The 16052-nt window shown below is 39.9% G+C and overlaps 1 protein-coding gene across 1 annotated transcript; it reads left to right on the forward strand.

Moving 5' to 3' along the window:
* Window positions 1–5786: 5786 nt before the first annotated feature.
* Window positions 5787–16014, forward strand: MED28 (mediator complex subunit 28). Its single transcript, XM_027836516.1, has 4 exons — window positions 5787–5971; window positions 9431–9497; window positions 12794–12906; window positions 15439–16014. The coding sequence occupies exons 1-4, from the start codon at window positions 5798–5800 to the stop codon at window positions 15634–15636; spliced, it is 552 nt and encodes a 183-aa protein (XP_027692317.1). The 5' UTR covers window positions 5787–5797; the 3' UTR covers window positions 15637–16014.
* The last annotated feature ends 38 nt before the right edge of the window (window positions 16015–16052 follow it).

The following is a 16052-nucleotide window of genomic DNA, read 5'->3' on the forward strand; positions in this document are numbered from 1 at the left end:
ATCCCCTTCCCCTTCTATTTTCCTGTAGGGCAGGAATAGTTTATAAAACTTTGGGTTCCAAATTTTCTCCATTCCTCCCTCCCCACCCTCCCTCATTGAAAAGGCAAGCAACTCGATACAGGCTATACATGTGTAGTCATACAAAACACTTCATAGTAGTCATGTTGTGAAAAACTAACTATGTTTCCCTTCATCCTATCCTGCCCCCGTTTATTCTATTTCTTCTAACTCTGTTTCTGCTTTGTGTTTGCTTCTGATTACTCCCTGCCCCAATCAACTCTCCCTTCTATGTATCTATCTATATGTACATATAATTTTTTTCCCTCCAACTACCCTAATACTGACAAAGGTCTCACGAGTTACAAATATCATCTTTCCATGTAGGAATGTAAACAGTTCAACTTCAGTAAGTCCTTTATGATTTCTCTTTCCTGTTTACCTTTTCATGCTTCTCTTGAGTCTTTCAAATGAAAGTCAGATGTTCTATTCAGCTCTGGTCTTTTCATCAAGAATGCTTGAAAGTCCTATATGTCACTGAATGTCCACATTTTCCCCTGAAGGATTATACTCAGTTTTTCTGGGTAGGTGATTCTCAGTTGTAATCCTATCTCCTTTGCCCTCTGGAATATTACTATTCCAAGCCCTGCAGTCCCTTAATGTAGAAGCTGCTAAATCTTGTGTTACCCTGATTGTGTTTCCAACAATACTTGAAATGTTTCTTTCTGGCTGCTTGCAATATTTTCTCCTTGACCTGGGAACTCTGGAATTTGGTTACAATATTCCTAGGACTTTTCCTTTGGGGATCTCTTTCAGGAGGAGATTGGTGGATTCTTTCAATTTCTGTTTTGCCCTGTGGTTCTAAAATATCAGGGCAGTTTTCCTTGATAATTTCTTGAAAGATGATGTCTAGGCTCCTTTTTTAAAAAGATCATGGCTTTGAGATAGTCCAATAATTTTTAAATTATTTCTCCTGGATCTATTTTCCAGGTCAGTTGTTTTTCCAGTGAGATATTTCACATTGTCTTCTATTTTTTCATTCTTTTAGTTCTGTTTTACAATTTCTTGATTTCTCATAAAGTCACTAGCTTTCATTTGCTCCATTCAAATTTTTAAGGCAGTATTTTCTTGAGTGACCTTTTGAATTTCCTTTTCCATTTGGCCAATTCTGCTTTTTAAGACATTCTTCTCCTCATTGGCTTTTTGGACCTCTTTTGCCATTTGGGTTAGGCTATTTTTTAAGGTGTTATTTTCTTCAGTATTTTTTTGGGTCTCCTTTAGCAAGCTATTGACTTGTTTTTCATTATTTTCTTGCATCACTCTCATTTCTCTTCCCAGTTTTTCCTCTACTTCTCAGAATCCTTTTTGAGCTCTTCCGTGGCTGGGGACCAATTCATATTTTTCTTGGAGGCTTTGAATGTAGGAGCTTTGACTTTTTTTGTCTTCTTCTGGTTGTATGTTTTTATCTTTGTCACCAAAGTAAGATTCTATGGTCTGACTTTTTTTGTGCTGTTTGCTCATGTTCCCAGCCAATTATTTGAGTTTTAAACTCTTTGTTAAGGTAGGGGTCTGCTTCCAATGTGGAGAATGTACTGTCCCAAGCTTCGGGGGTTTGTGCAGCTATTTTCAGAGATCCTTCTAGGGACTTTTCAATTTTCAATTCTTCCAAGGTGATATGATAAGGGGCAAGGTGTTTACTCCTTTCCTGGCCTGTGCTCTGGTCTGTGAGTGACCACAAACACCCTTCTGCCTTGGAACTGTGAGGAGGATTCCCTCTCCACCAACACTTCAAGCTCCATCATACCAGGACTCACCCTTGCTTCAGGACTGCCACCCAGAACTGTAACCCAGATCCAAGCACAGGCAAAGCAAGAGAATCCTGCCTCAGTACCAGCAAAGAGATCCCTGCAATCCCCCTCTGATCAGCTACTTGATCCCCCCATCATCTGTGGGCTGAGAGCTCTGGAAGCAGCCCGTCTGCCAGGATTGGGGCCGACCAAGGTCCTCTCTCACCACGGTCCGACAGACCTTTCCTGCTGACCTAAGATGTCTTTGGTGTTTGTGGGTTGAGAAGTCTGGAACCCGCCGCAGTTCCTCTTGATTCAGTCCCAAGGCCTGCTCCGCTGAGGCCCGGTCTTTGCCTGTGTGGCCCATGCAGAACTGTGCTCCTCTCCCATGCCCATGCAGAACTGTGCTCCTCTCCCAGCATGGCACAATAGATCTTTCCAATCAACCATCCAGATTGTCTTGAGCTGGAAATTTGTTTCACTCTGTCTTTTTGTGGTTTCTGCTGCTCTAGAATTTGTGTAGAGCCATTTTTTAACAGGTATTTGGAGGGGTTTGGGGGAGACCTCATGCAAGTCACTGTTTTTACTCTTATCATCTTGGCTCAGGGCCCCCCCCCCCCCCCCCAGTACACAAGCCTCTAATGATTTTCAATTGCTTGGGCTGTCACTTTTGGCCTTATATGACCAAAATAATTAGATTAGCTCATGGTATTTTTGCTAATTTAATGATCACTTTGGGCTTCAGCATGATTCTGATAAATTTGTGCATTAGTTGCTGGCTATTAAGATAGTCCCAAAGAAAATCAACCATAAAAATTTAATTCTTTGGCCAAGTATAGACATGGAGTTGTTTGAAATAGCTTAGATGGTGCAGTTCATTGCTTCCCTCTCCCTCAGTTCTGAGCCTAGCTCACTATTTTGTCTCTACTGCCTCAGAAATTTATGAGAGGCAGTAGTAAGAGTACCCATCTCTGGAGCTGGAACACCTGGTCCAGAGCCTGACTGCCACCTGATACCTGTGAGCAAATTGAGTGACCTCTGTGGTCCTCCAGTGGCCTCATCTGTAAAACAAGAAGGGTGAATGAGAGTTCTAAAATCCTTATCACTTTCAATCTAGGATTCTATATGTTGTTAAATTAACTCTATGAACTGTGTAGATAAAGGCATGCAGAATCTGAGCAGTAAACATTCTGATTTTTCCTTTGTGGGGCTTTTCTGTAGCCATTCATGACATTAAAAAGGTCTCAGCATTCTTAGGCTTGATACAGTCAGCACAAAGTCATTCTTCAACAAGCATTTATTAAGTGCTTACAGAAGTGCTAGACACTGCTAAACTGGAAATAGAGACCAAAGACAGTCCCTGCTCTCATGGAGCTCCCAGTCTAAAGGGGGAAACAACATGTAAACTAGGAACAAACGAGATGTATAGGATAAACTGGAGATCATTAACAGAGAGAAAGCCTTACCTTTAAGGGGGATATCAAGAAAAGACTTCTTGTAGGTGGAAGTTTAGCTAGGTCTTAAGGGAAGACATGAGGAGAGAGAAAATTTCAGGTACGGGAACAGCACCGTGAAGAACAGGATGTTGTAGGGGAAGGAGTCTTTTTACTAGAAATCCTGGAGGGGTGATAGGGATTCTTCACCTGTGGACTCCTAAAGAGTCCATGGATAGATTTTAGGATGCCCAGGAACTTGGATGGGAAATGAATTACATCCTTATTTTTACTAACTTCTAACTAAAATTTAGCATTTCCTTCAATTATTTTTAAAAAATTCTGAATAAGGGGTCTACAATCTTCACCAGCCAGCATCCATGATACAAAAATAGATTAAGGATTCCTAATCTAATCCAACTCCTTCATTTAAGAGATGAGGAACTAAGTAAAGCCCATGCAATTTAGTACCTTACCCAGTGTCACGAGGTAGTAAGTAGTAGTCAGAATTTGAAGTCAGCCCCTCTGACTCCACAATGAATGTATTATACTTCCTTCCATTTCTTCTCAATAATCACACAACGTACTTTAGAGTTTACACAATGCTTTCCTTGTATAACTCCAGCTTTAATTATAAGGTTTATGAGGCCTTGCCATCCACACTTCTGAACCCTTAAACTTTCAGGCCTTCTTCTGCATCTGAACTCATATGCTGACTCCCTCACTTAAAAGTGCACTTCCTCAGCAACAGGACTGTCTAGTTTTTTCTGTTTGGATCTCCAGCACTTAGCATGGTGCTTGGCACATAGTAGGTGCTTAGCACCTAATAAGTGCTTAGTAAATGCTCTTTTTATTCATTCAATAGCCACTTCTACAAAGATAGTAGATACTGTTACTTATCTTTAAGACAGAATAAACTCTCCCAGAGAATGGCAATTTAACTATTGTTCCAGAGAGTATGTTAATTTTCATAGCTGGATACTCTTAGAGGTGCAGAGATAAAGGACTAAGAACTGTCTTGAGAGGTTGTTAGCTTACTGTCCTAGAGAAAGAGACTGAAGAGATATTTCCTCAAAGAACTGAATTTAAATCATGCTGAGGAAAAGGTATCCGTAAAAATATTCTTGAGAGACTTTGATTACCATCCTCTGGAAGCTGGAGTTCCAGCTCTGACACTAACTCTAAGATGAGAAAAATCACTTCCTTTCTCTGTGTCTCAGCTCTGGACCTTCTGGCTTTAATGATCTATGATCCAGAAAATACTTAATAAGGGGTGGGAGTTAGCACTGCAAATAATTGTATAAGAGTTGGTTAATATCAATGTAGCAAAAAATTCAATAAGCATTTAAGTATATTCCCTGTAAGGCACTGAAGCAAAGTGCTATAGATGGAAGAACAGAAACAAAGCAGTGACTGCCCTCAAGGAGCTTATATTCCACTGAGAAAGCATAATAACATGTACCCAAATTAACATGCAAGCTAATTTGAAGAGAGAGCATTAACAGATGGAGGAAAGACTTCACAGGAGGTGATACCTGAACTGAACCTTGAAGGAAAGAGAGAGCAGGAGATGAAGAAAAAGTAGGTGAGAGGCAAAATGTCAACCATTAGCCCTGTTTGACTCGAATATAAAGTGTGCGCTCTTTCCACTAATCTTCTTTCTCAAGTCTACCCTATGTCTTTAGGTAAAGGGCTTGTATATAGTAAGTAATGTGAGGTGCCTGGATCCAGTGAAGCCGAGTAGGTCTTTAAAAGCTAAACAGAACAAATGAAAAATTAATTAAATGAATAAATAAGTGAAAAATAAATGTAACAAAATTATAAAGATCCAGAAGTACTTGAATAAGATGTGAGAAGACACCCCTAACCCACACCTTCGTGAAAGTGTTGGCCAATTTACTTGCAAGTAAGTCATGGCACCATCTTCCTGACGTCCCCCCACCCCCACCAACACCATACACATCACATTGCATATGTTTTTGTACTTTTGCAGTGTATCATCAGTTGTGCTGATTTTTTTTTCCTCTCTAAAAAACATACGATGTCATATGAGAAGGCTTTCTTGGAGGGGAAGAGGGGGGCAGAATACTTGGGATAACTATGGTGATGTAAGAAACAGAAAATTCAATAAAAACTTATTTTTAAAAAAATTAAAGGAGCTTATTTTTCATCTTAGTCCCAGGAGGAAGCCTCTGGAGACGGCTGAATAGAGGAGTCCCAGGGACAAAAATGTGCTTAAGGAAAAAGCTGAACGTAAGACGGTCTGAACCAATTCGAGGGACCCGCTGCCAGGCTCTAGGGAAGTCTACACCGTCCTCCTCCAGTGCGCCGGGGAACTCCTGTCTCTCTATCGGAAACAAGAGACCGAACCTCAGGCTTCATCGGAGGCTGTGGCCTCTCCTCCAAGCCACACCTCCCGCCCATGGTTCCTTCCTCACGTGGCTCTCCCTTCGCTTCCAAGCCAATCAGCATACAACCCGAGTCCAGGTGGCGCATGCTCGGTTCTCGTTTCGATTTCCGGTCATGCTCCCTGAAGCCGATTTCCCCCCTGCGCATGCCCGGTGGAGAAGCTGTCCCAAGATGGCAGCTTCCTTAGGAGGGATGTTCGCGGCTCAGCAACCGGGGCCCCCTCCGCCGCCTGCGCCCCCAGGACCCCCCGGGAGCTCGGGACAAGTTGCGTTGCTTCCGACGGCGGCTGGCGGTCCGAGGAGCTCTAATAGTACTTTAGTGGACGAGTTGGAAGCGTCTTTCGAGGTAACGCACCCCCCCGCGGCCCCCCCCCCATTCCGGTCCAGCATCGTTTGTCTCTTCCCGTTCACGCCCCCCGCCCCTCAGCTCGCTTCACCCCCAAGACTCGTGTCCTCTGCTCTCCTGGTCTGCACCTGGTCTGACACCTCCCGGCAACAAACTCCATTGGCTTCCTTTCCCCTACAGGATCAGACACGCAATCCTCGGGCTCAGTCGTCTGGCCCAAAGCTCCTCGTAACCTGCCCCTTTTCCTTACCAGTGTCCTCCACTGCCCACGGACAAGACGCTCCATCTCCCGCCTCCGGGTATTTTCACTGACTACCCCCGTGATTGAAATGTAGCTGTCGAAATATTTTTTAAAAATTCAGAATCCCAGGTTAAAATCACCTGGTTTAATAAATGGATGATGGCATCCGGCTTCTTTTTTTTTTTTTTTTGTAAAAACAAGTAAATGGAGGGGAGTTGAGTTTCCTGAAATTACACAACTAGTTAGTGATAAAATTAGGATTTGGGTCTCTGGATTCCAAACCTATACTACAGCCTTTCTTCTGAAAAGTTCACCGCCTCTTTCTGCCCTTGTATTCAAGGTCTTGAGACAGAACTCTCTCTCACCTTCCCCCCACAGCTCCAGTCAATGTTGATATGTCTCAGTTCAAAAAGTATTTATTAAGCACCTACTATGTGCTAGGCATTGTCCTAATGAGGGATACAAAAAAAAGGAAGTAAAAGACAGCCCTTGCTCTCAAGGAGCTTGTATTCTAATGAGGGAGACAATACAAATAAATGTATACAAATTAAGCTATGTACAGGATAAATGGGAAATATGAGAGTCTTTAATCACTTTTATGTACTTAATGTTGTCCCTTCAAATCCATTCACCCTAACAGCCTTCCATAATACGTTAAATTTTATGTTATTAATGCTTTTTTTCCCCAATTTACTTAAATCAGACTATGTATCAGGCACTGTTTTATTTTTGTCTTTTCTGTTCAGAGACCCCAGAGCAATGTCTGGCACAGGACAGGTGCTTAATAATTGCTTGTTGAATTGAAATGTCCCCCAGATTATTGGAAATGCTGAACAGGAGCTCTATTTCAGGGGCATCAAAGACAAACTCCTGTTTTGCAATTACTGGACTCTCTCATCTCTGAACTAATATAGGACACTTAGTGTGCACCTCACTAATTTTGGTACTTAACTATAAACTGTCTTTGACTGAATTACCTTTCATGTGTATGTGATTTATCCCAAACTAGATTATTAGCTTCTGGAAGGAGGTAACCTGGGCTTAATTAATTGAAACCTCAAGAATGTGATAGATGATTTATTGGACACCTATTTTATTCCAATCAGTATTAGTCAGTTTGATATATTCCATAGAGGTAGTGATTTTACGTTCTGGTAGTCTGTCTCAGAGATGTTAACTAAGGATTCTAAGTTCACTTGCTTAATCATAGGAAGCTAACCAGAGAAACTTCACCCTTATTTTTCCTTGTTATGGTGACCAAGCCCAGTGTGACAGAGGTGACTCAATTACATGGAAGTTCCCCTAGCTATTTTTGTTGCCCCACCATCTCTTTTTGTTGCCCCACCATCTCTTTATTGCCCAGCATGGGGAGATGACAGTGAACACTTGACCAGTGAGTGACCTTGGTTGCTGGACTTTTGTCTGTCCTTCTCCCGGCCCTTTGGACCACGTAGACCAGCTTGGCAGGACCTCCTGAAAGGTCAGGATAGGTCTGTTAAGGTCTGCTCACTGGCCCATCTGTCAACCAGTGGGATTCTGTATTTTGTGTAGACCCTCCTGGATGGCCAAACGCAGGGGCTATCCACCAGTGAGATACTGTACTTTTGGTCTGCTTCACCTGTATTGTCCAGGCATCAAGCACTATAAAATTAAGGCCCTGGAGGAAGGGGGCATCTAAGAAAAAGGCAGGCCTTATCGTGCTTAATTTTAGTCAGTCAACAAGCATTTATTTTATTAAATGTTTGCCATGTGCCAGACACTCAGCTAAGCACTGGGGATTCAAAAAAGACAAAATCTCCTGCCCTCAGGGAGCTCATAATCTAATGAAGGAGACAACATACAAACAACAATGTACATTCAAGATATGTATAGGGTAAATTGGAGGCAATGTCAGAGGGAAGGCACCAGCAAGCGAGGGGCCTTTAGCCAGAAGGAGGAATTTGAGCTCAGTTTTGAACAAGGAACCCAGAAAGAGGCAGTGAGGAAGGAGAACATTCCTAGCATGGAGGATAGCCAGGAAAAAGGCCCGGGAAAATGGAATGTCAAGATGATGCAGGGATAGTGTAGGTGGGGTTTAGAGTATGTAGAGGAATAAAACTAAAAAACTGAAAAGGTAGGAAGGGGTGAGCTTGTGAAACACTTTAAAAACCAAAGTGAGGATCATAGAGGTAATAAGGAATGACTAGAGTTTATCCAATATAGAGGTGATATGATAAGACCTGCACTTTGGAAGATCACTTTGGCAGCTGAGTGGAAATTGGATTAGAGTGGGGGTTGGGGCAAAGACTTGATTGCAGTAATCCAGGTTATGAAAGCCTGTACCAAAATGAAGGCTTTCAGAGGAGAAAAGGGAACGCCGATGAGATATGATATAAAGATAGATATGACTGTGCCTGGCGACAGATTGGATATGGGGTTGAGAGTGAGGATTCCAGGATAACACTTGAGCTTTGAATTTGGCTGACTGAGAAGATAGTGGTGCCCTTCACAGTAAAAGTGCAGTGTAGAAGAGGAGAGAGTTGGGGGAAAGATAGTAAGTTCTGTTTTGGATGTGTTGAGTTTAAATTGTTTATAGGACATCCAGTTTGAAATGTTGAATAGGCAGTTGGTGACTGGAGACGAGATTCTGGCTTGATAAATAGATCTGAGAATCATCTTTGGCTTTTTGGATTTAAAGTGACAGGAAATGTGTCTGTCTTTTGTTCTTGGCACAGCACCTAACACATTGTGTTGCTTCTTAATTATTATAATAGAGTTTTCAGGTATTAAGGTGGGACTGCTAATTTAGGTATCAAAGTGGTGGGCTTTTGCAAAACTGTTTTGGGCAGTTTGTAAGGTTGATCTTGTTTGTGTTGCTTATGCTTTAGGAATTCAGGCTGAAACTCATTTTAATATTATCCAGAGCTTCCTATAGTTTTACCAGAAAGCATTAATAACACCTGTGAATTTGTCCTGATGTTATTTACAGAATCAGATTATTTAATAAGTATTTTCATTGGCTTGGAGCTTTGCTGGATGCCTTTAGAAATTAAAGATCCTCAAGGAACTTAGGAAGTAACTTTGTTATTGTTTTTAAAGTAAACAGTGAGGATATTTTTATTTTTATAAATTTTATATTTTACATCAATTTTATAAATTAAATTATACATTAAATTATAAATTAATAAATTAATATTTTTATAAATTAAACTTTTTTTGTTTGCCTTTGAATTTTGTAGGCTTGTTTTGCTTCCCTGGTGAGTCAGGATTATGTCAATGGCACTGATCAGGAGGAAATCAGAACTGGTAAGAACTTCATTTTAAAATTTAACTTTAAAATTTTAAAAATTGCTGTCTTTCATCAGTTATACCTACATCATTCTTGATCCATTTATTTAAATCATTGGTTGTCCCTTCTTCTTGAACAAGTTATTCTGTTGGGAGTAAGATTTGTGTAGATAACAAAATAGCAGTTCGGTTTAGATCATATCTTTACAGCTGGAAGGGACACAAGAGGTTATCTAGTCTTACCTGCTTATTTGGCAGATGAGGAAACTGAGGATCAGAGAATATAATTGACTTGCTCCAGTTCACACAGGTAATTAGTGGCAGAGGCTGGAATTCAGACCCAGATTCTCTGACTCCAAATACAGCACTTTTTCCACTGTACCATTCTGCCTCTTATCACTTGATATTTGGCATTTTGTCATGTTCAAGTGTAACTGGAAATTTTGTTTTAAAAGCAGGGTTTTAAAAATATTTTCCAAGTCAGTTCAAAATATTTTCATTTAAAAAAAGGTGTTCTAAAATAATGCCCTAAGAATAATTCTATCATTAGTTATTTACTCTATGGCTTTTTATCCAATAGGTCAAATTCATTTCATGTTACTCTTTTAAACTTCTCTTCGAAAGAAGTAGCATGTATCATGTAGATTAAGTTGGAGGGCAGATCATTCCAGGAGTCAGAGGATCTGAGTGATAGTTCTGGCTCTACTGTTCAGTCTTTGAACCTGGACAAGTCATTTTGCCTCTGAGAGCCTCACTGTTCTCATCTTTAAGTAGTGTTAAATAGATTGATTTCTGAAATTCCTTCTCTAAAATTCTGTGCTTCTATAATATAGGCTAGTTTCTACAAATGGACTATCACATGGCCTTTCTCTGCCTCTTTTTGTTCATCTCTAAGTACAAGTGACAGAAATGTAAGCACATGTACAAACATGTTACATCTGCAGGTAAAATACAGGTGCGCCTCACCTAACATCATTATGTGTGATAGCTTTATAGGACCAGTTCTGTAGGAACAATGTTGATGGTGTTACAGTGGTGCTTGGTTATAATAAAATGACTTCATTGAGAAACATTATTTTGACAACATTACAAGAGGGTATACCTATGTTGGGAAAGGTGGTCAGTGGAAATTACAGTAATGAATGGAATAACCAGAACCTGATGAAATTAATTCTTAGAGATGTGAACAAAGTGAGTTTTTTGTGTTCTAAAGGGGGAAGAAATTTGATTTGCCAGAGTTTAGGGGTAGGGATGTCACAAAGATCTGGTGTATTTGGCAGATAGCAAAGAGACTACTTTGGTTGCAGTGAAGAACACAAGGCAAGTGTTTGTGTAGTAGGAATAAGGCCAGGGGGCCAGAATGACCTGTTGGTGGTAAAGACCATAAAAATCCATGATGAGAAGGGGATATGATTTAGTAGAAAGAGCTTTGGGGCATTTTCTTAAATAACTCGTATTTATATAGCACTTTACTCACTACAATCCTGTTTTAAGTAATATTAATCCCATTTTGTAGAAGTGATTTTCCATGGAATTAGAAGTCAAGCCCAAATCTTTCCTAATGTCAAGTTCAGCATTCTTTCTATTACTTCATGTTGTTTTTCTCATAGCCCTTACCCTAACTGCCTATGTCATTCTCAACCAAATCATTTCATTCCAAGCTTCTAGAGCTAGGGAAGTACTTAGACCCATACTTTCAGAATATCAGTTTTGTTGTGTGGCCCTGGACAAGTCACTTAACCCCATGGCCTTGCCAAAAAAAAAAAAAGGAATACCAATTTTGCAACTGAATGGAGGAGAGAGGAGAGAGACTGAAGTCAGGAGATCAATTAGGAAGCTTAGGCCAAATGATGAGTAATTTCAAGTCTGGATGAGAGTGATTGTGGTATGAGTAGAGAAGAGATGGATGCAATAAATTGTGAGGGAGTAGCCTAAACAAGAGAGCATCTGATTGGATATGGGAGGTAAGCAAGAGCGAAGAGCTAAGGATGATGAATCTGGGCCACTAGAGGAATGGTGGTTAGAAATAAGATGTTAGGAGGAGAGGCAAGTTTATGGAGAAAGATGAGGAATCCCTTTTTGGACATGGTGAGGTTGAGACACCTATAGAACATCCAGTTAGAGATGTTGATCAAGCAGGTGCAAGGCTGGAGATTTGGAAACAAATGAGAGCTGGATGTGGTTTGGAAAGCTGTCTGAATGGTGATGATAGTGAAATCCATGGTAGCTGATGAAATCAACAGCAAAGTGCAAAAAGAGAAAGAGTACTTAGGGCAGAACCATGGGACATCCATGTATGGGGACAGGACATGCATAATGAATTTAAAACGGAAACCATGAATAAGTTTGACAGTAAGAGAATAATTGACCAATGTCACAGTCATCCAAGGAGGAGATAAATATCCGGAAAGGGAACACAGTCAAGGGGTTGGTTTTTGGCAAGAAGGGCAACTTCATCCTGAAAGTGGTACAAAGAGGGAGATAACACAGTATGATGCTGAGTTGTTCTGAAGTGTAGAATTAGAGAGGGAAGGAAGCTTGGATGCCTTCTGATTCTTCAGTGAGGTATGAAAAGTTCTGCTACTGAAAAAGTAGGTGTTGGGGATAGGGAAGGTGTTGGTGCCAGGTACATTGTAAGTGCTTAATAAGTTTCTTTATGGAACAGCACCTAGTCAGGGAAGAATAAAAGGATTGGTTTGTAGCACAACTGAGGGCTGAGTTAAGATTGCATCGCCAAGATTTGGAGTGGATCCAATGAATTGATTGATTCTCCATCAGCATTTGACAGCACAAGGCACATGGTTAGCTTAATATCGGATTGGGGTCTGAAAAGAAATGACAAGGAGTCTAGGAACTCAAGGGCTGAGGATAGTGTAAGATTGAATTCATTACTTAAAATATTGAGACTTTGAAAGGAAGAAAGTTAGACTTAAGAAAGGGTTGAGAAAGGATGGAGGTGTGGATTGAGCTGACATCATAGTGAGGGAAGAGAAGGGCTGAGGCACAGGGAGAACTGGAAGGAAAGGGAGTGAGCATCAGGTGCATGAATTATTAAGGGGGGACACTTCTGGGCAATGAGATCAAGGCTGTGATCCTATGGGGCTGAGATGGAAGTAAAGTGCAGGTCACGGGGGCTGAAAAGCTATATGAGCTTGGAAGCAAGAGTTGGAGTGGACATTGACATTAACATTAACAATCCAGTAAGCCTGACTTCCTTGTTCAATGCTCCTTCCACTAGACTCTTGTGAATAAATTTGGGCGGTCATCACTGTATTTCTTTTACCTCGCAGCTTTATATTATTTCTGAATTCCAGGTGTTGATCAGTGTATTCAAAAGTTTCTAGATGTTGCAAGACAAACAGAGTGCTTTTTCCTTCAGAAAAGATTACAGCTGTCTGTCCAGAAACCAGAGCAAGTTATTAAAGAGGTAACAAATCAAAGTTTTCTTTATGTCTTACCTGCTCAGATTTTAGCAAGAGTAAATAAATACCCATCTATATCCAAATATAGAAGATACTTATCCCACCTTACTTCCACCTCTTCAAAAACCCTGGCCCCTTTAAAATGCAACCTATACTTGTTGTTTTTCAAGGTTCAACCTAAAAGTGACATTTTCAGAATTATTTTACATTTCAAGCCATCCAACTATGGCAAACTAAGCATTTTATTACAGAATTGAAATTTGACTCTTGTCACATATTTGTTGACTAAGTTAAGTTTTGTTGATTTAGTTAAGTTGTAATTAAGGCCTGATCTCTTTGAAACTGAAGATTGTTGGTTTAAAATTGCCTATATCCATGGACATCTTGGAAATACTTATGCTGGCTAAATAATAAAGGCTGATTGAATTTATCATGTTATCTTTGTTCTTTTATTAGAGAAATGAGGTAGATAGACAAGCAGGTGAAAAATGCATAGGTGGGGAATATTACTTACAAAGCTGATCTGTGATCCTCTGGGTCTTAGTTCTTAAAGAAAATATAAGCAAAATGGTTAGTGTAATATGTTCTGTCATTTCTAATCTAGGTGGTGTTTTAATTTCATAGAGTTAATAACAGATTAAAATAAGTTTTTTAAGGTTAAATGTAAGATAATGGTGGTATTTTATTCAAAACCTTGAAAATAAGCTTTAACATAAGCTTTTACATAAAGGACTAGTCAAATATTAAGTGTTGATTTTTAAGATACTGGCCATAGAGGATCTAGAAAAATTTGGTTGAAGGTTAGTTATATGTTCTGTGGGTATTTAGACAGGGAACAGCTAGTGATCCCTAAGAGCCAACATAGCTTCATCCAGACTATTTCATGCCAGAAAAATCCCATTACTTTTTTTCACGATGGTATTATTAGGTATGTCAAGAGAATGTATAAACATTGTATACCTGGTTTTTAGCATGGCATCCAGCAGTGGCTTGAATAATAGAATAACTAGAGAGGTGAAGAATTGGTTGAATGTTGAACCCAAAGAGTGCATTAATGCCAACTTGAAGGTCTCTCAATAGAGTGCCCTAGGGATTTATTCTTGACCTTATCCTCTTCAGCATTGTTGGTAATGACATGGATTAGGGGGCAGCTAGGTGGCGCAGTGGATAGAGCACCGGCGCTGAAGTCAGGAGGACCTGAGTTCAAATCCGGCCTCAGACCAAACACTTGACACTTACTAGCTGTGTAACCCTGGGCAAGTCACTTAACCCCAATTGCCTTAAAAAAAATATTCTATTAAAAAAAAAAAAGTAATGACATGGATTGCATGCTTTTCAAGTGTACCAGTGAAACTAGAAGGAAGAGCTCACAAGTTGAATAAGGATCCCAAAAGTTCACCAGGCCAGAATGATGGGATGACCTTAATTAGATGAAATTCAAAGGGTATTTATTCAAAGTAAAGTCCTATACTAAAGTTCAGTATGCAAGGCATAGCCAGATGCTGGCTTTCTCCTTTTCATGTCAGCAGGCTTGGGCAGGGCATTGTTCCTTTCTGAACCTGATTTTCTTGTCACTGGTAAAGGTCATCTCATGCAACCCCCTTATTTTATAAGTGAGAAACTGAAGTCTGAAGAGGTGGGGAGATTTGCTGTAGGTTCCGCAGACAGTAAATAGCAGCAGGGATTTAAATCCAGGTCATCTTGATGGATCATCATCCAAGCCACCACTGCTTCCATTATAAACCAGAGGATCTCTAAAGGCCCTCTTTGAGCTCTAAATCTAGACATAAATTAATGTAGACTTTGATAGGAGTCAATAGTGTTAACTGGGAAGCCAAAGCAGTCTTAAATTGGCACTTACAAAGGCGGTGTCCTTAATGAAGGAAGTGATAGCCTTGTCAGACCACAAAGAGAAAACTATCCCGTGCAAAATTCAATCCTTTTAGAAAGGATGGTGACCTTTGGGATCTGACCCAAAGTTGGGATGTTGATAGGGTCTGGGAACTGCCTTATGAGAAGCTATTGAAGGAACCAGGCAGGGGTGGCTGCCTTGAAGAAAAGAAGACTTAAGAGGAATGTGAATGATGACAAATATCAGAAGAGCTTTCAGTTAGAAGAGGAAGGGCTTAGAACTAGGAGCACTGTATAGCATTACAGAGGGAAATTTTTGGCTTGTTATATGGAAAAACTTTTTAATGACGATTAGAGCTGCTCAGAACTGGAATGGATTTCCTCTGGAGGAAATCTCTGTCTCTGCTTATTGCTGAAGATCTTCCATTACATCTTGTACAGGGAATTACACAGTTCACTTGTAGATTGGACTCAAGCTGTAAGGTCCTTTTCAACCCAAAATTTCATAGATAATTCCCTAGTTTGTGAATAATTCCATCAGATTTTTCAAATAGCTGATTCAAATTTTGGAATGTAAAAACCCAGATTCAGTTACAGAACCATTAATTTCTTTCATTTTAGTTTTTCTTATACGAGCTCTTAAATTATCTAGTCAAGAACTTTGTTTTCTTTGGATTTTTTTGTAGGATGTCTCAGAATTAAGAAATGAATTACAAAGAAAAGAAGCGCTGGTCCAGAAGCATTTGGCAAAGCTCAGGCACTGGCAGCAGGTCCTAGAAGAGATCAACATTCAACATAAAAAGCCTGCAGACATACCTCAAGGACCATTGGCATACCTTGAACAGGCATCAGCTAACATTCCTGCCCCCATGAAGCAAACATGACTCTTTGTTGTCTCCACTTACAAAAGGATTAAACTAAGATTTACTTATTTGTAATTTTAATGGAATCTGCGAAATATTGATGTACAGAGTATTTTGTTTAAAAAAATTCAACTTTGCCAAATATTCTTTTCTTTTTCTATGTAGAGTTTCTTAAAGTGTATTTCTGTAAATTGTCTGAAATGCATATTGTTTTGGTAAACTAAAATTAGTTGCTTTGTTATCACTTAGATGCCTTTTGGTTTTGTCTTAGGGAAAGTGAGTTACTTGGGCAAAGGTTACTGCCATTAACGTTTATGGATAATTAAATTGACCATTTGGAATTTGTTTTCTAAAGAAATTTCTAAAATATTCCAACTAAAGCATTTTTATTTGAGAAAATCCAGAGCCTTCTGTGTTTTAGTTAGATGTGAGGCGTA

Source organism: Vombatus ursinus, unplaced genomic scaffold (assembly GCF_900497805.2).
Source record: "Vombatus ursinus unplaced genomic scaffold, bare-nosed wombat genome assembly UNPS02014818.1, whole genome shotgun sequence".
In the NCBI taxonomy this organism is placed as follows: Eukaryota; Metazoa; Chordata; class Mammalia; order Diprotodontia; family Vombatidae; genus Vombatus; species Vombatus ursinus.